This window comes from Centrocercus urophasianus, unplaced genomic scaffold, assembly GCF_019232065.1.
Source record: "Centrocercus urophasianus isolate 14NV4802_14NV808 unplaced genomic scaffold, USGS_Curo_1.0 seq_17, whole genome shotgun sequence".
NCBI lineage: Eukaryota > Metazoa > Chordata > Aves > Galliformes > Phasianidae > Centrocercus > Centrocercus urophasianus.
Window position 1 is genome coordinate 29079982 of NW_024884722.1, and position 24310 is coordinate 29104291.

Consider the following 24310-nt stretch of genomic DNA (forward strand, 5'->3'; position numbering starts at 1 on the left):
CTTTATGCCAGAAAATTCATCAATCACAATTCTTTCCCCATTCTCGCAGTTTGCATTTTAACGAGCCGCTCTTTTCCACGAGGAAAAAACGTTCACACGAAATCCACCAGCTGCAGCCAGCGTTCCCTGAACACAACCTGCAGCACGCGAGGCGCTGAGAAAACTTTCTCTGTGCTGTTTTATCAGAGCCCCGACTTTTAAAAAACGGAAACAATCCGAAGCTTCGCCCTGTATGCCACCCCATGGTGGCTGCTAGAAGTGAAGGCGCCCGGGCTGCCGAGCTGCTGGGGATCTGAGCGCCGCGAGGAGCAGCGGGATGCGCGCTTCTACCTCAGCTCTGGGAGAGCCGACCCTCAGTGTCAGCCCTGGCGCAGGAAGCCTCCCGACAGCTCCACAGCCAGCAGGACCGCCGCAAGCTGTACCTGCCTCAGCAATTCCTAGGAGCTCGCGGCTCCACCGCGCTGCCGAGGCGGCTGTAACACCTGCGACACAGAGCAGGAGCGCGCCCAGCTCTGCAGGGAGCTCGGCTTCTTCCCTCAGCGCGGACGGAAGCCATAGCCTGGTAGAACCGCTCGCTAGGGCTTTGCGTGACACATCTATCACCACTTCGCTACAGCTGCGCCAACTGACCGAACACACTTAATAAACTTCACGCAGTGCCTCTTTGTCGCCGCTATTGGCGGGCGGGGCGGGGGCAGATTCCTCTCAGGTCTCAGCCCGCCATTCTCGCCGCGCGCCCAACAGAGCCTCACTCCGCGCGAACGGAAGGCTCAGCCCGGGTGCTGCAGGAGCCCCGGCTTCGTTGCGCCGTCAGTGAAACCAGGCGTCGCTCCTGAGGAGATGCAGCATCCTTTGTCATCCTTTAACACCCTGTTTCAACAGCCTTTTAATCAAAACAAAGCATGCTCTCTAGACGGCATTAATTTTTAGAGGCTTGGCACTCAGCATTTGTGAAAGCACCAACTGCTCTGCCAAGAGTTTTCACTCTGGCCCATGAAACAGAGGCAACCAAACCGAGCAGAGCCTGTGGAGCAGTCGGAGGAGCCTCACCGGCTGCGTGACAGGCAGAGGAATTGCCTCATTTTGCCTTCTATTTCTGTAACAAGCTGCTCTTCTCACTTCCCCACAGTGAGCTCACACGTCAGCTATTTTCCATTCCCACACAACCAACGAGGAGTGAAACCCTAACACCAGGCTGGGCTCCTTCCTTGCATGAGATCCCAGGTGCTACAGCTGTGCACCTGTTAGGGCAGGACCTGCTGTAGCTGAGCACTACATTCTCACTGCTGCTGACAAGATTGTATGCTTGCAACCTGCACTGTCCTTCCAGACACACAGTCAGTAACAAAGTGCTTTGCAGTTTGCAGGGCCTCAAGGCTGATAGCAAAGGAGGGAGAGAGAAATAAAAGCAACAAAAAAGCTGGAGAAGTGGGCCCATGTGAACCTAATGAAGTTCAATAAGGCCAAGTGTGAGGTGCTGTACTTGGGCCAATCCCAGGTATTTTTACAAACTGGAGGAAGATCTCCTTGAGAGCAGCCTTGCAGAGAAGGACTTGAGGGTCCTGGTGGATGAGAAGCTGGACACGAGCCAGCAGTGTACGCCTGCAGCCCAGAAGGCCAACTGTATTCTGGGCATTAAAAAAGGGGTGGGCAGCAGGGAGAGGAAGGTGATCGTCCCCCTCTACTCGGCTCTTGTGAGGCCCCATCTGCAGTGCTGTGTCCAGGCCTGGGGCCCCCAGTACAGGAAGGACGTGGAGCTCTTGGAGCGGGTCCAGAGGAGGGCACTGAGATGATCAGAGGGCTGGAGCAGCTCTCTTGTGAGGAAAGGTTGAGGGAACTGGGCTTGTTTAGCTTGGAGAAGAGAAGGCTCCAGGGAGACCTCATTGTGGCTTTTCAGTACTTGAAGGGAGCATATAAACAGGAAGAGGAATGGCTGTTTACATGGGTGGACAGTGATAGCACAAGGGGGAATGGTTTTAAACTGAGACAGGTTAGATATTAGGAGGAAGTTTTTCACTCAGAGGGTGGTGATGCCCTGTAACAGGTTGCCCAAGGAGGCTGTGGATGCCCCATCCCTGGAGGCATTCAAGGCCAGGCTGGATGTGGCTCTGGGCAGCCTGGTCTGGTGGTTGGCGACCCTGCACATAGCAGGGGGTTGAAACCGGATGATCATTGTGGTCCTTTTCAACCCAGGCCATTCTATGATTCTATTATAAAACCCCATGCACAAAGTAACACATGTAGAGTACATTGTACGCAGAATACCTGGTTTGTAGAAGCATGCTGGTAAACATGTAAGGAGCCAGATGAATCACAACAATAAAGCTGCAGCAACCAACATTCATCCTAATGAAAGCCCCCAGGTGCTGGCAAATGGCCTAAGCATGCCTGTTGCCAGGCTGAAGCCACCAGCTAAGGGCCCAGGGAAGCAGTGGAAGAGTGAGGATAGAACCAAGAAAAGGGGAAGATGCTAGGAAGCATGACTATATTTTTAACTGTCATTGAGACATTACACACACACATATATACATATGTGTATGTGTGTATTGTTGTTTTTTTCCTTTCTATAATAATTGATTCAGTACAAATTCCTAGACTGTTAAGATTTCAATATTATTAACAATTTCTCAGCTTTATATAGATTTTTTCTTTGCTCATAAACATGGTTTTGAGGGTAACATGCTTTAAGCCTATTATTATATAGAGTAATATACAGGTTCCAGTGTGACCTAACCTAGGCTTTCCTGCTCCAGCAGGGCGATTAGACTAGATAACCTTTCAAGATCCTTTCCAGTCCCTGATGTTCTGTGATTCTGTGATATTACTTTATTGCAGTAGTACTCAAAGTGCACACAGACTTGCAGGACAAAGGTCTTTATGTCTGGAGGAGATTCCAAACTTCAAATTACTTTTTTTGCAAAAGATCTAAGTAGTAAGATGAGAATTTAGCAAAATTTAAAAGTTGTCATGGTAACATGATCTTACATGTAAGTTATTCTGTGGTTTTAGGGAAATGATACCAAGAGCTGCCAACTACTAAAGGATTATCTTTTTTGCATGAAAAATTTCTTTCAACTGTTGCAATTAAACATTATTTAACTTACTTATTTTAAAAAGTATACATTTTTTATTAGTCAAGCAGCAGATTACTTGCTGTAATTAACTTGAGACATTTATGCAGTTCTTTAGAAGATGCTCCATATTCTTGTTCATCAAATTTTTCTCCCTCCCTCCTTCTGTGGATTTCTATTTATAGGCTGGACAAAGTTGGCAGTCGGTGATGTTAGAAAGTACAGCTAAAACTCACACAATTGCTTAGCCTTCCTAGCAGGGAGAGGGCGGAGAGAGATCAAAGAGATTGCTCAAATAGAACATCTCAGTTGTTTGCAATAGCACCTTTAAAATAAAGGTTGTAATTAATTAAATACTTGACATTGTGATGAACTTCCATGGGAAGAAGGCTGCAGACGTGGAATCTGTTGCAAGTGCTGACTAAAAATACCACTCCTTAATAATTAACACACTCTAAAGAGTGGGACTGATGCCAGCGCAGTATATGCTCCTGCTAGATGAATTAGTGTTGCTTCTGTATGCAATTAAGCTTGAAGTCTTGTTCAAAGGCTGACTTTCCTGTGCTAAGACCCTCTTGCTTCCATGGATGGGCCCAGAACAAGTGGTGTGTGACACAAATTGGCCTTAGCATTGCCACTTCTTGGGTATTTACAAGCTGCAGTTCTCAGCACACAGCGCCCCAGGAGCAGCACATGACAAGGCATGAAGCAGCATGTCTGAAACTACGGCTTCCCCGCAGGGGTATCTGTGGCTGAACACCCACTTTGCTCTGTCTGCCTCGTCACTGAGGGAGTTGCAGCAAGAACTGCATTAAAGGGAGAGCTGAGCTCTGCAGAAAGGCACGTGTGATGTGCTGAGCAGCAAAAAGCAGTAAGGCTGGGTTAGGAAGTTTCTCGCTAGCCTGGTTTCATGTGACCTGACCTGCTCAAGGGGATACGTATGACAACTGAACTGAATCCATCTCCAGTTAGCAGCAGAAGCTGGAAAGATACCCAGAGCTGAAATGCGAGTGAGATCAACCAGCCTATCTGTCTGCCTATGGTATTTATTCAGTATTTTTGGAAATGAAATTTGAGTGCAACAGATTATACAGATGGGGCTGCTTTCGAAAAGAATACAGATTATTTACACAGAGGCTTGGAAGGCATGTGGGGGTTGGGAGTAAGCAGGTTAGTGAAATTAGTGGTAGAAGAGATGAAAGAAGGGGATAGTGGGTATGCAGTGAGCTCTGGAATACATAGCAAGGACTTGAAAGAAATGGGAACAGACGTCTGCCACCTTCCAAGCATGTGCAAGGAAATTCTTCCCTAGGAAGGACTTGGCTTGAGCAGTTGGGAGGTGGAAACCCTCTCCCTGCCCCACCGGAGTCTGGCCCAGTCTGTCACTCTAGGATTGCTACCCAGGGACGTGACTGTTAAGCCCAGCTAATCCTGAAGCATAGCAGCATCTGGGGCACTGCTGGGTAACCAAGGAATTACGCTCCAAATAAAGCTGTCCCTGCTGCTTGTACACAGTGGACAGCATACGTGCTGCCCCAAACCAGTGGCACGTTAAGGAGTGGAGGAATTGCTGCAAAATTTGAAAGAAGAGACCAACGCTTGCACATAACAGGAGGACCTACCACTAATCCCTCTTGCAGTTCAGTGATTTTCAGCCACCTTACATAGAAAGGCTAATGTTCAGTAAGCAGCCTGCAGTATGGTAGGGCAAGGAGTTCCAGTTTTATCCTGCACTGTTATGTTAAGAAGTCATTCCTTCTGCTTATTTTCAGTTCTACTGCCTGTTAATTACACTGGGCTCCCTCTTGTAAGAACAAAGGAGAGCTCCTGGGAGAAACAGTCATTTCCTATTTCGATTTTCCACATCACAATTGGATTTGTTGCTCCCAGTGATTATTACTACTTAGAGATCTGTTGAACCTCTTCTGTCTGTTCCAAAAGCATGGATATTCAAGGTATAAAGAAGAAGAAAGGAAGAGAAAAAGGCTGTTTTTTGTTTCTGCCTCTCTTGCTATCTCCCAAAATCCGTGTTATGTTCAAAGCAAGCCAACAGAACAGATGCATACTGTGAAATGGAGGTGGCTTCTCTTCTATTTGCCTCCCTAATAATGCCTACTGTTTTACTTGTCTTTTTGCCATATGCTGAAATTGTTTTCTTACTGTCTAACTTCATGCAGGTACAGAGCTGTTCTTCTTCATGTGCATTGCTTTATCAGGCTGGCAAGTTCAAGTAAAGAACGTCTCATTTTCTTCTACTGCTCTTCGGTATTCTGCAGGCTGGATCTTACTTTGCTGGTCCTTACTGTAATGTGCAAATTCAGGATGGACCACTTACATATGCTTAGCATTTCTGGGTAACTGGCACTTGAAATGTGGACCATAAACCAAGTGCTGTGAAGAGGTATGGACCTTAAACTGATGGAAGGTAGAATCTGTGTCCTCATATAGAAGCCACTGTAGAAGAGTCATTTCGGGATGGGAACAAGATGGGGTATTTTGTTGGTGTTGCTTTTTCATCTCTCCTGGAATAAAGAGATAATAAATGTTCATTCCTTGTGCTGAATAACAGCTCTCAGGAACTTCTGCCAAACAAAACTTTCCTCTTGTAAAATCTTTAAGTGATTATATTGAAAACAGATGATAGAAAAGGTAGAGAGGGTGATTTGTAAACAGATTTCTTAGTTGTGTGTCATTATTTCCAACGACAATCAATGTAAGACAGCAAAGTTGTTTGCCTGGAAAGCACGTGGTAGACCAGGCCCAGTCTAGTTCTGGAGTCTGCCACATTAATAAAGGTACATCGCATACCACCAAATTAAGGCAGAATATCAACCTTAACTGTATCTTGGTAAATTCTCAGTGCTGGAACCAAGTTGTTTGTGGTTCAGTAGTGTATGCAATCTTCATGGCAGCTGTACGTAGGTGGTATGTTTTGCACCACACAGAGATAGCAACCTAACCCTAGACAGCATGATACACTACTGGAAATGCATTCAGAAAGGGAGACCGTCCTCCACCTGCGCAGTATGGGAAATCAGACCACCTACTCATAAAGTCCGTGCTTAATCTCATATATTAAAGTAGTTCAGTGAAATCTGGTCGTGGAACTCCTTCGGGTCTTTTGGTTGCATGATTTCTAACGTGCAGTATTGCTTTGCCAGATATGGGACAGAGTACATTCCATGGTGCTGAATAAACTCTTCTCTCTGGAATGATGCAACTGGGGTTGAGGGATTCTCCTTAATGAGAATCTGAATGCAAACAAGAAGTATCAGGTAAAGTTACAATTGTGGTATGTTTAAGCATTTTGTAAGCATTTTAACTAGATGACAACAATAGAAATACACAGCCATTCTATCTTCTTTGGAGGAACATAAAAACTGATCTCAAAAGATAAATCTACAGTCTTCAATTGGATACACAGTAGACTAGCAAATTGTTGTAGAGCACAATTTTGTCCCAGCAGTTTTAATTGATGCTCTACAGGAGTGCATAAATAACATAACAAGTCCTGTATAAAATACTTGGGTTTATCTCACAAGTGAAATCATACTTGAAGAACCATTCTAATCTAAACATAATGAGGAAACAAATTTTTATGATTATCTGGGATAGAATTGTTAAAAATTAATTTTTCAGAGTTCTTAATAAAAATTTCATTGTATTCTAAAGGATCACAAGTTAAAAAAGGGATTTTGCAATACGGAAGCTCTGGTTTAAAATCAGATGTATAATATGACTATGCGCAAATTCCAAACCGATTTTTCCAGTAGATGCTTGGTTTAAACAGGTTTTCAAGGTAAGATAAGGAACACTACAAACAATAAATGTATCATTTCTGCTTAGTTACAGCACTCAATTTCTGCTACTGGACCATAATTTGAATACAGCACTTCAATCTAGACAAACGAGACGGCATTTTTACATGGGCTGCTCCAAAAGTAATACCTCCAATTTTATTATGTTGGCTCACAATATCAGAGGTGAAGGATGTTGGTATGGCAGTAGATGTTGAACCTCCCACCAACATTCCATTATGTGTTGTTGCCATGTGACAGGCAGCAGAGGGGCAATCTGACAAAATGGCACCTGACACAGAAGTGTGTATGAAACAAAAGTGTGGAACTGAACTTCTCCCTGTGAAAAAGATTGTACCCAGTGACATTTTTCAATGCTTGCTGAACATTTATGGAGACCAAACAGTGGGTGGTGTGTTCCAGCAGCAGCAATAGCAACATGAAAGACAAGCCATGGTCCTGATAGCCATGCACAGCCATCACACGATGAAATGAGGAACATGTTAATCAGCTCATCCATGCAAATTGGCGTATTATGACCAGGTAACTCTGTACGGAGCTGAGTACAGTGCACTGGAAATGATGGTGGCAACAGTACAGTATTTGCACCAGCTGGGTCCCATAAATGCTCACACAAGAACACAAAGCACACTGTATGCAAGTTTGTCAGGTCCTACTGAACAAATATGAGGCTGAACGTGACAGCTTCCTGGATCACATCAGTGATGAGACATCAAACAGCATTACTGTCTTCTTTGTAGCTGTTGTAGTTTCCATGGAAATAAATAGGAGGCATTACTTCCAGAGCAACCTACCTAATTGGATAAGCTAGCTTAACCTGCCCTAAAATTCCTTGTTGAATTAAAACTTTGATATTTGAGGCAGAAAAATGACCCTTGATGCTACACAAGTTTATATACTATTTTACTAAGCTTGTTAAACTTGAGGCTCAGTAACCTGCAGATCAACATTTTGAAACTGACTTTACAACTGAGAATAAATCTGTGACACATGGTAATTTGACTGCAAGTTTTCCCTTATGGTTTGTACTTAAATTCCGTTCGGATACAATCTATAAATTAAACAGCAGACAGACTAGAAAACAATGCAGGCTGGATATTTTAAAAGCTTTTTGCCTCAGAAATGTTACCAAGAGCCAAACTTGTGGGACGGTAGGCCATGAACAAAAATGAAGTTCTAAAACTTTGTGAACATTCACAGATAAATTAACTCATGTATATATCTTTCGAATGCACTCATTTGAGACAATCCCTTCTCACTCAAACTTAAGCAGAAACGCCCTTCAGTTTCTTTTTCAGGCATTAGTTCTGCTAGGCACCGGTAACAGCAGAAAAGCAAAATATATCTAGAAGGTGCGTGGGTGTGTCTATACACATACGTACATTCCAATGTATCTTTCATCCAGGCTTGCTCAACCTCCTAATTCAGACTACTTAGACTGCATAGCAGGCTTTGTATTAACCAAATACAATACTGTAATGAGGAAGAAACCCAAATAGCAGTAATTGGCTCCAGGACTGACAAGTCCTTCCTGCATCAAACAGCCTAGCTGATTACATTTTCTTGTCTATCACCGGCCGGAAAAAAAGTATACTATTTTATGCACCTGTGGGGTTTTCCCCTTCAAGTTACAGCCATCGTTACTTTACTCTTTTGATTTCTATTGGATTGATTGAACATCAGTGAAGGTAAAGAAGAAAATCCAAGTTCTGAATCTCTTGAAGAAATCTGCTTTGGGGCTTTAATAGAGATATTTATCCAAGTGGTATCTCCACAATTAAACATGAACTCTTCGGTGCACCATTGGCTCAAACCTTTTTCCTAGCACAGCGTCCTCTTCTCACTGTTTTTATTCATTTTTTTTCAACGTGAAGAAGACATTCAATTCTTTTAACAGTGACAGAGCTCTAAGTTCTAAAAAAAGAACAAGAACAAGCACATGAACTCACTCACCTGACCAGCACTGTACAGCTGTATTAGGACACAATCACAGGGTCAGCTTTGCCAATGGAATGAGAATCGTTCCATGCTCCAGGTTAACACCCTTCCTCCTCACTTTGAAAAAAATTAAATGCAGAGACAACTAAATCTTATAACACAGAATATTGATAATTCTCACACTGAACAGCAAATCTAAATAAAACTCCTCGTAGTTCTTTCATTTACTTCAAAAATAGAGAAGTCATCAATGCCGCATCACCAAGCGTTACACTGCAAAAGCTTTCTATTAATGTTCATCCAGCACTGAATCTTCTTGGTATCTTCAGATCACCTCAGAAATTAAAATTTTAAGACTATGTAGTGAGCATAAGTGGAATTATGTACTGTTGTCTAAACAACACTTTTTTATTTCTTAGTAACCTAACTTTCAGGAGCACATTTCAAGAAATTCTTTGGCCTTTACTTCCAAGCAGATGAAATACAAATTCACCATGTTATGGGAGTTGGGAGGTTTAGAGATACAGTTTGGACAACAGAAGTTGAAAGATATTAACACCACCATTCTTCCAGATGTAAGGCATTCTCTAGTACAGCTCTTTCCTCCCATTGAGTCTGTTGTTCCAGGACACCTTACAACATCCTCTGCATCACCAGGTAGTGCTCACTGTCCCAGACAGGTATCATACCAAGCTTGGCAGCCTGAAACTTAACCTACAGCAGTAACTCAAGGTCAGTTTCCACAGCTGGAATTAAGATGGCTGTGGCATTAGTAAATCAATCTACCTTTGGATAAGGACTTAAAGCAGTCTTTGCATTATTTATAATGGTTTCACTTTTACTTACAGTAAGACTATCTACACCTACTGATGCTGCTAAGGTCTTAATAAACCACAGTTCCTTGGACAGGGGACCTGGGGGACAAGAAAAACAGAATGTGTGAATGGCTTCTGTTCCATACAGCTAAAAGAAATTTGTAGTGAAACAAAACATCATACAGAAAGGAGAAGCAAGCAACAATTACATTGTCCTGGTTTTGAAAACATTTAGCATGTAGATTCAGGGCAAATTCCAGACTCATCATCTTTAAAAACAAAGCAATTAGTAAGTTTTTAAAATTCTATCTTGTAAGGAAAACCCTGATGCAGAAGAATGGCAGCAACTTAAATTGCTTTATCTTTTGAAGTTGAGTACACATTTTTGTTTTCCTTGCTGCTTGAATAAGGAAAGCATGTTAAAGAGAAAACCAAGCAACCAACCCTCCGCTGAAAAAGGCACATGGGTTTGCCTGGTAAGAATCCAGCTGACTTGCTTACTCAAAGAAATAATTACTGATGTCCAGAAAATGAGGGAAGACAATACTTGCTGGAGGTATCTGATACCAAAAATATCTGTACCAATTCATTGAAGTATTTGAGAATGAAAGCATCACCAATAGCTAAAAAGCCTGTTAGAACAGCCTACTGCAGGTCCCACCATCGTTTGTCTACGTAGAAGCAGCCATAAAGCAACGACAGCTCTGTAGAACCACAGTATTCCAGCTGTACATTTGGCACAGGTGCTCAGCTCAAGAACAAGAACAAAGCTTTTATACCTTTGTGATCGCTGTCCAATCTTCTAATTAGAACCAATCTGCTGCCAGCACAAAACCAGCTCCATTAGGCCAGCTTGAGAAATTATCTCCTGCACTATAACCTGCTTTTACATTAAGCTTACTACAAAATCAGTGCTGTACAGATCATGCCAGCCTTAGTCATTATGCAGAGATCATGCATTTTACAAGTCTTTTACAAAGCGACATAATCTATGTGAGCAGATTACTCAAAAATCTATAGAAGCTTCAGCCCATGTCTTCTCAAAGCACCCACACAACGTCTCCATTACATACCCAGTGACAAAACCTAGAGGAAGTATTTATTTCACTAGAGATTACAATTTCTTTTTTTTTTCTTTTTTAAAACACTTGCCTACATAAAGCTGTATCTACCATTAACAGTGCCACATTCTATTAATACCCTGTTCCAGACCTCAACCTCCAGCAGGATTCCTTTACGGCACAGAAATAAAGTTCCATTATGCTGATGCTCATTAACAGTGGCAATGAGATGACAGACAAGTTTAAATTGTCTTTACTATAGCTCATGACTTTCTGTTCTTGTATCTGGTTGGATCAGTTAAGAAAAATCCATAGAAAAAATTCCATCCTGAACAAACTAAAGCATCGTTCATATTGATGTACAACTCTCAATTTAACATTTTTTCCTGCTGAAGAGCCATTTACATCCTTCATAATGTAAAAAGTATCACTATAACAAGACCTGCTTGATTTCTCTGTACATTTCTGTTACTCTAATTACAGCTTTTCAAATCTACCGTGTCCCTTCAGCGGAAAGATCAACAGCAACTTGTGTGGAGATCTCCAAAAATGCATCAAGACTCAGTACATCTTCTCAGTACATCAGAACAGTTCAAGCTCGGTCGGTTTGATAAATCAAACATGGGGGTCCGGGCACTGAATTCTGCCATTCCATCACACCAATGTAGAACAGTGCACTCCTCTACTTACTGCATGTTCTTCATTTGACAATTTACCTGACACTGCCTCCTTTCTGCAGTCACTCAGGGCAATGCTTTATTACATGTTAAAAGACAAGATATGTATTGAAAGTAGCAATTTTATTTGAGTTAAAATTATTTACAAAAACCCAAAGACATACTTCATGAAACTGGTACAAACTATTTTTCCTGCCGTTGGCTTTTGCTCCAAAGATCACAGCTGAGAAATACTGTATAAAATAAAAATAGGATTGGATTCAGAAAAGTACTCTACTGTTCTAATTTCCAATTGAGATTATTTACACAAATATTTACAATGGAAAAAAAGTTACTTTAAAACTTTAATTTGCAAGTTGGCCTCAAGTACCCTTTAACGCAGAGTTATTTGAGGGTCTAACACACAAAAATGCACTGCAGTTCACAGGGTGATTTCTCCCCCCACCCTCAAAGAAAAAAAAAATCTGCATTTGTCAGTGCTTGACAATTAGTTACATTTAAAAAAAACTGTTAAACACTGAGGTAAACCAATTCCCAAACAATTACCAGTGTAACAAAGAAAGGTAGTTGTCCCTGATTTCCCCTTCATCACATCCGCATTGTCTCTTGCCATCGCCCCACAAAGCTCTATGATCATTTTGAAATCCCACTCCAAATGAAAAGGTCTTAAATCAGGAGGGTGGGCGGACAACATATTCAATGGCTTCCTCTTGATACACAAGGTTTACCTACAGCTTTTGTCTCTCAATACTGAGTTGTTCAGGTTCAGTTTTGTTTTTAAGCAAAGGGAACACAACCTCAAGAACTTTTCTGAGTTACACTGATACGCTAAGTTTTAGAAGGTGATGAGAGAAAACGCAAAAATATGACCAACATCGGAATTTTGCCACTAATCAGTTACTTCCTTACAGAATTCTCAACAATCTGCATTATCAAAAATAGGAAGACATAGAAGGCAGCCACTGTATGTAAAAAATTTACAGCTGGCACTGATACAAAAGCACAAGTTCGTAACTTTATACACGGAGATAACAAGATCTAAAAGCAGGTTAGATTTCCTGTTACTTCCCCCTCATTATACATAGAACTAATATTTTTATGGCTTCAAGTTTTACAAATTCAATGGAATAACATGATTTAACTATCTATACAGGTATTTAAAAATGTGATGAAGCAGATCTCAGAACAGTCTGCAAATATTCAAGACCAGCTTAATAAAAATAATTACCAATTCTGTTGGTCTGAATAACGAGTGCAAGAAAAAAATATTAAAGAAACAAGTAATGTATTTTCTGGGATTTCTTGTTCCATTTAAGTCTTCAAACACAATGCTTTGCTGTGAACTAGACCTCAGACTGAACAAAATCTTCGCTATATCAGCAATTTAAGGCTTTGCGTTGTATGCATTTCAACTTTGACATACTACAGAAGGATGAAATAGAAAGATTATGTCAGCTGGAAACATTAATCCCCATTGGTGTTTTAGCCTCTTCAAAATTCTTCCCCCTACAGCATCCAAATTCTTTGTATCAAGCATTATAAAATACATCTTGAGCGCTTCTTTGAAACAAATCTAAACAGCATTTCAAAGTTTTTGCTTATTAGAAGTGTAAACTGCCCTGGGAATGAGTAACTTCCCTCCCACCCCTCACCCCACCCCACCCCTGTTTTTTTTTCCTTAAACAGGGCACAATTTTTATTTCTTTTGTGGATAACATACCCTCTCAAATGGCTTTATGTATTTATGGGTTTGCATGCATCTTGGAATTACAAAGTGTTATGGTCTTATCAGTTTACAGTACATGGGCCATGACAGTTTTAGAACTGAGAAATAGTTCAACAACCTAATTTCAATCAAAACAGTATAAAAAATAAACTATCCAATCCTCACCTCTTTGGATTCCAACAAATTTTAAATATAGACAGTAGTTAAAATCACAAAAGTATTTAAAAATTTATATTTTACGATTTTGGAATAATCTAGTAATAAAAAAGCAAGAGCAAATTAAACTCAAATAGGAGCGGTGCTGCTGTCCAGAACTTCTTTATTAGAACATTTGATACCTCAGTAGCTAAGCTGCCTTTGCACCTGGCTGGCATGAAACAGTGGCTCAACAGTAAACAGCAGTTGCACTATCAGCAGCAAGTTTTCCCCTTGAAACTGGTCACGAACAAAGCAAGAAAAAAGATAGGGAGGATAAACCCTGCCAAAAATATTTAAATACTGCACTGCATCATAAACAGCATGGTTTCTTTATTTACTTTCCTCAGAACCTTTTTCCCCTCATTTTTGATAGTTGCAGATTGATGTAGTAACTGTCTTTTAGAAAATGCTGAATGCATGGTTAAGAGACCAGGTAGCCTTAAAAATCCGAACACGAATGACATAGATGAATGCTCTTGGTATATCCTTCAAGGACTTCTTTCATGACTTCTTTTGTCTAAGGGTAGCTCCAGCATTAGAGTGCTTGCAGCGGAAGTTAAGTATCTAGCAGTGTTCCAAGTATTCAATCACCCTAGAGATGGATTTCTGGCCTGTTGTTCCAACAGCACACTGGAAAACGTGACAGAAAACAAAGTACCAAGTGAGCATTTATACAGTACCACTTGAAAACATTTCAGGGCTATGTCTGTTTCAGAATTTTAGGACTTAGACATCAGTAAAAACAATTAGGTTCAAGAAGAGGACTCAAACATTTTCATTTCACATCCAAGTGGAATGAAACTAGCTCCTAATTAGTACAATAAACAAATAAATAAAAGACACAGAAACCGGTCTTCAATATTTGCAAACACAGAAAGTGACCTCAAGCTCTTCTGAAGCCCACTGAAAAGTCATAAAAGCTTCTAAAATTGTATGGGCTATTATAGCAGATGACAAATCTACAAAAATCTCTATCAAAAATTTAAAATATGTATTACTTACGGTAAGATTCATAAAACTGAGAAATTTTTTGAGCATTTCAGTCATTATTGAGAAATCTCCTTCAGGTAAGTATTCCCTCACAGTAGTCACGTTGATCTAGGAAAAATATAACTAGTTTAAATTGAGAAATATTTTTCCAACACTGAGAGCCATGTTACTCCGTATGTGAGACGCAGCAAGACAAGTGTATTTATAGCATAATTAAGATGGCACTCTGCTATCATCCCTGTGATTCAAGGCTCTCAAGGCTCTAATATTTCTATGGTGTTTATTTCTAGGATACAACAATTCCTGCAATCTTTTCTCAATTAAAGATTATTACCAAAGATAATCAAGAAGCAAATAAAATTTACAGAATAGCATGCTGAAGAACACTTCTGCCATCCCATAAATTGAAACTATCCAGAAGGCAGGCCTGAACCTCATTTTCATTTGAACGTGTATCTGACACAAGAGTTCTAAGTTTTCAGTCGCTTAATACTTAAGTATTCACTACAACTTTCTACTATGTATTTCCAGTCTGAAACAATCACCTTCAGCTCTGTGGACCTACACAGCTTTATACAACTCCACTGGAAATAAAAATCAGACTAGGATGAAAAAACTAACAAGATGACAATAACTTGCTTAGTGAAATTACTGAAAAACAAAGCAAGCTTTCATAGTTAGAAAAGTTGCAGGCAGGCCAATTTGCTTTTCCAAAGCTCATTTGTGGTCTAAGACTAACAACAAATAAGAAAGAGGTACAGAAGATTAAATACTCAAATCCAGTCTCCTTTGGTAAACATACTGATGCTCAGAAGATTTGTTTTGGATGGAATACCCCTGGCAACTTTCCATCGAACTATATACATCAATGCAGCTGAATAAATGTAGTAGCTGAACCCTAATTCAATGAATCCATTTCAGTAATGCAAATTATTACTTCATTAAAAAATCTACTGGAGTTAAGAGTGAGTTATTGACTTATTCCCTTACTGGACTCTCTTGGCAGAGACAGCCTAGAAGCAATGCTGTGTATGAGGCCACAATGCAGTCTTCCATGTGCTTCCCAGCATGCTGAAGAGCTGTAAAAAGAGACAAGTCAGTGTACTGTGCCCTCTAAGCAGCTGGCATCTTTTACTGCTTTAAATACAATCTTGCATTATCACTTTCCAGAATTCTATTTCCTCAAACAAAATGACTTTTTGCTCTGAGACTACAGCAGCAAGAATCAAACTCCTTACTACCTAACTTAGCAACACACATTCTTTGACAGTAAAAGTGCTCATTCCCTTTCAATCCACAATATTGCACAGTACTTTCAGTATTGCAATGTACAACTGTATGTTCAATACAACAAAATACAATTATGCTTTCTGTAATGCTATAAGCCAGTAAGATTTCTACAAAAAAAGATTTTTGTACAAAGCAAGGCTGGAGAATTTGATACCATCCCACCAGAAAAGCCTAGAAAGAATGCCATTTAGGTGGTTTCTTACACAGAATGTCTCAAAAATACCACCAACCCACAGGGTTTTTTTTGGTTTTGTTTCTTTTGTTTTAAAAAAGGGCCTGACAGAAGGTTCTATGAAGTAACAAGTAGCATTGTTTTTTCTATTTCTCGTGCTTCATCTATGAACTGCTCCCACTCAAGTTCTAGTTTCACAAGAGAATATGCTGAAATCTCAACCCAGTGGACCGCAGACAGGTAGTAAAAGATAAACTAGGAATTTATGCCAAAACAGAGTTCTTTACTATTTCTGAGCTCATCAAAATTATTCAACATACCTTTATTAAGATCGAGTTCTTCATCATCTTCTTCCTTCTTATCTTTCTCTTCAGTACTATCTGACTTTTCTGTGGAGACCCACTGTATCTCCCCACTTGTTTCTTGCCACTCTCCACTCTTATCATGCTGAGCCGTAGGAGCTTCTTTAATCAGTTTATCTGTCTGGCTCTCAGCCAGCTGTGCCGCTCTCTCACGCTCAAGAAATAGCTGATGGGGAAAATTTCAGAAGAATTTCTATTATAAATTAAACCCTAAACACATTGAATTAATTCGAAAGTTTATTTCCCCTTCACAATTCACCCCTTTAATACAGTTAGCCTTCAATACTATTCTTTGCAATAGCCTTTTCTTCTTCAAAGGATAATCTGATTTATCACACTAATGCTGTGCTCTGCAGAAAAGACTTCCCACCCTCCCCAGCGTCGAACCAATTGCCAGGCTTCTCTTGGCTGCCAGAAATGCTTAATCATATTCTCCGAGATGCAGCTTGAAGACTAAAAATTGCCAGATATGTAAAAAGCAGGAATTTTAAAGAAATATAAAATGACTCGAGCCATTTTAAGATGAACGTAACCCAAAGTGTTCTCATACTTTGCACTTACATCTTGTGAACTACTTCCCATGCTATACAACCATCAATTCTAAATATGACTTTGTAGAGCTGCATAGATTGAGACAGTTAATATTAATATCTTGATTACTGATCTTTTTTGTCTGCTGCTGGGCAGTTATTTCACTATTCACATTAATTAAATGGAACAATTTCTAAAAGCATCTATGAACTTATCTCCATTTGGTAAAAAGGTTGTAAATAAAAATTCTTATTTCCTTTTATTTTAATTAGCAGATTGGAACTCATTCACACTTGATTTATATTTTAACAAGTTAGTCAATACAACATTTAAGAATGCTGTTTCACATCCATGTTTGTTACATTCATATTTATTGCTCTTATTAAAAAAATGATACAGCGTGATTTTTAAAAATGGTCTGAAACTCCCTTAAAGACAGCACTTAGAAAAATCTATGGTAGCAAAGTAGATAACATAAGCAACTTAAAATTTTTACAGCTGTTTAAAAGCACAACAAGAAATAAATCCTATAGGAAAAAGAAAGAGCAGCTTAACAGAGCAGCTTCTGTATGTCCGTAGAAGACACCACCACCTTTTACCAAGAAAGCTGTTCCTGTAAAGGATAGTAGTGAAAAATCCAAGTTGTGAGCAGCACCCCTCTTCCACTCTATGCTGTTTAACATTCTCAGAATGCTTAACAGAATAAAATTCTGGCAAAATTTTTCATTGCTGAGTTCTTCCTCCTTCCTTGAATTTCTGATACCAAAAAACTGTACTGATTACAGAAAAAAAACATTTTTGGGTCATTTCTTACCTGCACTAAAGCCTGAACAGCATCTATCTGTCCAGTTATCTTTAGGCTATCGTCTCCTTCTCCCGTACAGAACGAGTCAAAAGAACATGACGTTTCCATATTGACAAGGCAGTGCCTGTTCCGAGCACTGTACTCCACTAGATTGATCAGCAGACCCAGTCCCTGAAAGGATTGTATAGTCACAAATTAAAAAAAAATCTAGCAAAATATTCATTCAGATAAATGTCTTCTTTAGGCTTCATCTCTCTGAGTGTACATATCTCACTAGCACACCTTTATAAAGCAGTTTGATAGATAGAGGGATCAGGATTTAGAGAAATATGAGGCAAAAATGAGAATCACGCATACAAGTTCCAGATCTTCCAATTCTGAACCATAATGATCATTCTACACGTTCTTAAAGGTGAAATTGTATTTCTTGATTAAGGATTCAGGTGTCCAACTTTCAGCTTCTATTCTTAACAGGTCCTTCACATACACAGTTTCAGTGTCATTATTTAGGACACCTGTTTTATGCATACTGAGGTAAATCAGACAAATCTGTATCCATAAAAATAACAAGCATAGTGTTTAGAGAATTGAAAAGACATTTGAAAATGAGATAATACACAAACTCATTAACCTAGATCTCCCAACTCATCTACTTTTCCTATAAAACACACAGAAAATGGTTACAGCTCAATCATCAAATCCTTCAGCAGCTTTTCCCTGGACTTTACAGAAACCTTCTGTTAGAACCTCTCTAAGTACACAATCAATGGAGACTGCACAGCCAGCTCCTTAATTTGGAACTGGAGCAGTTAAAGGCACACAGCAAAGCATCTTACATTAATGTAACAAGTACAAGAGCTTACCAGCACCCGAATATCAAATCTCTGTTCTTGAGGTAGGAACTTCGGAACGTGAAGCACACAATTCATAGCCGTGCCTATCAGACCATCTTGTTCACCCGTTTTTGTACTACCCCATTCTGTGAACAGAAAGAGTTTCAAGGCTCAATTTTGAAAATACTGATTTTCCATTACTGTAAGCAGATGGATACAACCTTTTGGCCCTCTACATGAGTTGCACCCTTTTGGCCAAAGCCAAGATCTTGCTAACACTTAATTCTTGCAATTACTCATCCCCTTCTCAAAGATAAGTAACTTACTACTGTAAAGCAAGCACCTACCATGCGTACATAAGAAAAGGGTTTACATTAATATATTGCCTGATGCTGTAACAGAATCTGAATTTATTTGCTTTACCATTGTCATTTGTTAGGTTGAGCAAGACACCAATGATGGCCCTCATGCAGTCTTCCACTGCTTTACCCACATGGTTAGTTACATTCTGGTGAGGCAGAGGCTTATTGTCTGGCAAACAGATACTGTCTTCAGCACGATTATATCTCTGGATTAATTCCTCACAATGCTGCAATGCTCTGCAAAGAGAAGATACAGAATTAAATTACCTGAACAACATACAGAATATTTCATCTTATCTCATTAGGAAAACTACAAACACAGAACTTATGCAGATTTTTTTTTTTATTCAAGTGTGCAGGGAGAAATGATTGACTGCACACCTATAAGATCTTTTATAAGCTTAAGTGAAATTGTGAAAATAAAAAACTTGAAAGCTTTGTTGCTTAAAGCTTCATCAGCTTGAGATTTCAAGAGAAGTACATTTTTCTTTCCAGCTTCATCACATGGTCTTAAAGGAGGCATCTTTTCTCCCCGTAAACAGAGCCTCTCACATCCTCCGACCATTTTGACAGTTACCTAACTGCTCTTGTCCTGTCCTCACAGAGAGCTATCCCTGTTCTGTAATAAATAAATTAATGAACAAACAAACAAATTACGTTATTTTTGAGTAGGAGAAACATTCATCTCATAACAACACTGGACCAGTCACAAGCTAAAACAGTTGATTTTTAAAAAAGCAAAACTAACCAGCAGTTTTTCAATCCAGGAAGATACGGGTTTTTACAGTTATGGTGCAGTCACTTCTACAGACAAATGTTTATAAGTCTGTGAATATTTTTAGCTGTCTGAGGCTCAAACTTCTTGGGTTTTAAAGCTTGTTCTGTGAGGGACGTGGCTTAGTAGGTGTGGTGGCAATGGGTTGACAGTTGGACTAGATGATCTTAAAGGTAATTTCCAATCTTAATGATTCTATGAGTCTACTGCATTACATTCATTTGGCACTGAAGTGACAACACCGATATCAATTACAAACAAAACTAAGGTGTCAAAAACATCCATTGGTCAAAACATCCAGCCTGCAATTATGCCATTCTTTTTCCAGTGAAGCCTGCAGAGTTTTCAGCTCAACTTGCATTCTTGTGAGCCACCGAGGCAGTGCAAGAGGGATGCAACCTCTGCCAGTCAACAAAGACTTCATCCCAACTGACAAGTGGCCTAGGGAGAACAGTTCAGCACAGAATTCCTCTGTACTTAGTTACTCTGTCAACTGCCTATTCTGCTTTGCTTCAGTAAATACTTAAGCATAATAAAATACTATAAATAAATGTAGCTTTCCAATTGCCCTCTTCTGCATTCATCTTGGCACTGAAAGAGCTTAATCCAGTTTGCAACTTTAATAGAATCAACAATAACAGCACTACCTGCTGTTAGTACTCAAGGAGTTAGTGATACCCTCATCTAAGATAATTTTAACACCACTTATTTTAACATTACTTAATGAAAATAATGAATTAAATATTTCCCCCCATAATTTTTCTGTAATTCATATCATGTTCAGAGCTGTGATAATTTTTTTTTTTTTTTTTTTTTTACAACTTACTTAGCTGAGGAGACTATGAGTTGTGAGTCTTTGTATGCTATCAGGTAGCTCTGATTTTCTGGATTATGCACAGTTACCTGAAAATAGGATAAAGCAATATTAAAAATGGCATTCTTCTTTTCCTTGAAAGTAATATCCCCTTCCACCACCACCCCAGTTTCTTTAGTTCCATGTTCCTTGGTCATTATCCAGCATACACTTCCACTTACCAACATATTGGTATATTGTACCAGTATTCTCTTGGAGTTCCCAGCTAATAATTAATACCACAAGATCATTACACTGACTACGTTCTCAGATACGTGGCAGACAGAAACACTGTGACAAGATGCTCTGCCATAGCAGAACCCTGATTCCATATCCTGGGATTCTGCAGTCCCAGTGCGTGCACATGGGCATGCACACATGCAAATATTTTGTTATTTAAAACTGGGTGTCAGCTCCACTTCTGAGAGCTTATTATGCATCTGTGAGTTTTCTCCTGACTCTCCTGACTGGCACACAGAATCAATTTACAGAAACAGTAGATGTTCTACTACTTCATTTGCATTGTCTGGTATGCTGATTTTTGTCTTCCTTCCCAAATTCATAGAGATCTTATCATACAAAAGCCATCCTCAAATTCGTATATGAATTTTCTGCTACTAAGCAAGCCTCTCTACTGTGCTTGGCAATTCCATCCATTGAATATAAAACCAGAGACTGGATCTGAAAATTTCTCAAGATTCAAGTAAAAAGATAAGTGCCATAACTTTTAAGTAGTAACCCTTATATCTGTTCATGTCTCTCAGTTTTTAGCTTACTGTTACAGTACCTTTATGTTTACGTTGCTATTTTAGCATGGAAAAAGCCACAGTAGCTATTTGCCCTCAGGTTTAAGGTTGCTGACCTGTACTTTGAACCTGCATGTCATTTTCTGATGCACAAAGGAGTAATTCTAAGACAGCACAACACTTCTTCTGTTTGCCCACTGTATCACAATTGACAGTTCTTGTCAATTAAGCTCTACAGAATTATTTTTATTCTGTTCAAAGCTTTCATTGGAAAACATTTATTATCTCAGTATCCATGATCAACTCACTACATGACTAGTTATCTTCTAGGCAGTTAGCTCATGTTTGAATGCAGTAATCCTTGTAATATGCATCAATTTGTTACTCTTAAGAAAACACAATTACAATGTGGTATTACTAGACACCCTATAAATGCAAACTCATGCCAAGAAAACAATAACCATGAACAGCAAATTTTAATTTCTTAAGGAACTTCAGAAAAAGCATCCAATTACATTCAGCTATTCTTAACAACAGTACATTTGCAATACCCAATATTGTATCCTTTATAAAGAATGATAAAATTTTCAACAAGCAATCCAGGAACACTGATACACATTCCAACGTTTCTGTTAGCAGTCTTCTTTCATTAAAGCAACAACAAAAACCCCAAGCAAACAGAAAAGCATACTGTTACTCATGTAGCTATATATCCAAGGAACACCGTGCTGAAAAGGCCTGATGGAAGAAGTGTTGGTCAGGAATGCAGTGCATTTACTCATACTTACACTTTCTAAGACCCGTAAGCATCTTTCTGCACCCCATAAGGAAGCAACTAATTTCTCTTCATTTTCATCACTGCTAAGGTGATCCACACATTCTTTAACTAAAGGAGAAGAAATAAGATTTGCCACTATTGAGATGAAGTCTTCAAAAGCTATGCATAAAAATTACCCAAATATTATTAATTTTAAGGGTTTATCAACTATTCGGGGAGTTGTCATCAACCTTGTGTTATGCTTTACAAAACTGTAATACTAAGAAACAACCCTGAAGATGTCATCAGCATTTCAAAATCTCCTATTTCCAGGTATATTTTATTTTCTAATGACAAAGATGATGTAATACAGCACAGAATTATGTTTCTTAACCATAAAAACGCCTGCACCTCTTAAAAATGCACTGTCACTGAGGGGAAGAAAAAAAATACAACACAAATGTTCTCCTTACACTTCACAAGGGTGAAGCCACGTGCAAGCTGAGTGCTCATCTCTTCAATCCTTCCTTTGCCCACCCCTCTGCTTACTTAAAACCTAAATGCTTAGGAATTCATTTTTCAGAAGTCCACTTTCCTGTCCTTCAGTAAGAGCAACCAAAACTCAAAACCAAACCATAACAGGAAACCACACATTACCAGGCCTGAAAACAATGCTATAGAACTGTAAGACAGATTTGACAACACTTACACTGCAGTAAGTATGTTGCACACAGACTGCACGTAACAATTATCTGCACTCTAAACTTAATCCATTTTTAGTCTTACACTGCAGACAACATTATCCACATTCTGTTTAACCTTAAAGCTACTTTCAATCCGCAAAGAAGAGATTAAAGCCATTAATGCTTTCCAACAACATGACACAGAATTGGGTATTTTTTAGAACTGACTTTTTCAAATTCTTAGCAACAGCAAATGGATATTAAGAAAAGCAAACATCTTTTACCCATTTTCCCACCCCATCAAAGCAGAACCACTGGTACCTTTATCTACAATATGATCAAGACCACCTAGGAGTCGCAGTTCTTCTTTAAACCAGTCCCCAGCTCGCTTTGAGGTGAGAGACAGCAACGTCTCCATCGCCAGGTGCCCGGTCTGAAAGAGTCACATCCCAGAATTAATGAAATCATCACATGCAGCTGTAGCCAGTATAGCAGATCACATAAATACACTTCATAGAAAAGCCATCTAAGCAAAGCTAGAGGTTCTGAGCAGAAAAACCACCAGAGGGAGTAAGGACAGACATTCATTCTCTCTCCATTTTTTTTAAAAGGACTTGCTACTGATGAAAAAAGATGTCTTTGCATTTCTAGCCAGACAGCAAAAAACCCTGCTTATTACTTCTGTTATTCCCAGACACAATGCCTTTGCTGCTTGGAGAATTCATCTGTTTCTAATGGAGGCTTTTTTTGTGTGTGACTTCATTTTAAATGTACTGATGACAACAATTAAACTAAAATGCCAATAAAAGTATCTCATTTAGTGAATTCTTTTCTCTAAGAAGAACACAGATCTAAATTCAACAACACTGAAGATAACTGTATCCTGTGGACTGCAGTTGAACAGATTAAGGTTGTCACCTTAGTTAATCCTCTGCAAGGTTTTTAACCAACCTCCCCCCCAGTTTATGACATTACTATTTAGGTTGACTTTCTAAAGGTTTCTATAAAGGCAAATGATAATAATAAAAGATTTTATACACATATTAGGCATGCACATCTGTATGTGTAAGATTTATACCTACAAAGAACTATATCAACTTCTGTAATCTCAAAAAAAAAAAACCCCACACAGGTAAATCTGGGCTACTATACACCTAATCGTTTCATGTGCCACAATTCAACCATGAACACCTAGAGAAAAAACTGTAAGGCATCCTTAAAGTGAACTGAATTTAACTACTTTCAAATTATCTTCCTTCCCTGACATGTCTGATTTGTAATGCTTCTGAGGAGGGCTGTGCCCACTCCAAGCTGTGCAGCATGCTCCAGGACACCAGTGCAGGCCTCACACTTCCTAGGAATAACAGGACTCACTGGGCTTGAATAAACCTTGCTATCTTTGAAAGCCAAGTTATTATTTGCATGATTCTCCTCACCAAACCTGATAGCTTCAGCTGCTTTCCTTGCTTTCAGAGTAGTGATTTCCAGGGGGAAGCTGAAGATCTACACTGTTAAAGAAGAGCTCCCCACTCAAGTTCTCAGCTATTTCATTTATTTTTTTTTTTAGAAGAAACCTCTGCAGCACATGGTCACCGATTGCAGTTCTGAGTGCAACAGAACTCAGAACTGTTATTCTCAGTTACTGAGTGCATTGCAGCAATACAAATGGAAGCATCCTTGGGCCATGAAGGTGTTGAGAGGGGAGATCACAGGCAGCAGCAGAGCTACTACAGGTCATTTCTCACTGAGTCAGCAGCTTCTTAATTCTCCATCACAGAGAAAACAACAACCACCAGTGGCCATTACTCCTGCTGCTGTTTCATCACTCAGGTAACAGCTAACTGCCT

General features: G+C 39.5%; 1 protein-coding gene across 5 annotated transcripts in view; it reads right to left on the reverse strand.

The window, feature by feature from the left end:
• Positions 1-11484: 11484 nt before the first annotated feature.
• Positions 11485-24310, reverse strand: part of WAPL (WAPL cohesin release factor) — a 58196-nt gene continuing 45370 nt past the window's right edge. For all 5 annotated transcript variants that reach the window (XM_042818705.1, XM_042818704.1, XM_042818703.1 and 2 more), the window contains 10 exons: positions 22785-22896; positions 21812-21909; positions 20251-20327; positions 18711-18886; positions 18318-18433; positions 17464-17625; positions 16077-16284; positions 15285-15373; positions 14307-14402; positions 11485-13934 (listed from right to left, as the gene is read on the reverse strand). In XM_042818705.1, coding sequence (XP_042674639.1) covers positions 13869-13934; positions 14307-14402; positions 15285-15373; positions 16077-16284; positions 17464-17625; positions 18318-18433; positions 18711-18886; positions 20251-20327; positions 21812-21909; positions 22785-22896 — 1200 coding nt within the window. In that variant the 3' untranslated portion in view covers positions 11485-13868. The remainder of the gene's footprint in view (positions 13935-14306; positions 14403-15284; positions 15374-16076; positions 16285-17463; positions 17626-18317; positions 18434-18710; positions 18887-20250; positions 20328-21811; positions 21910-22784; positions 22897-24310) is intronic.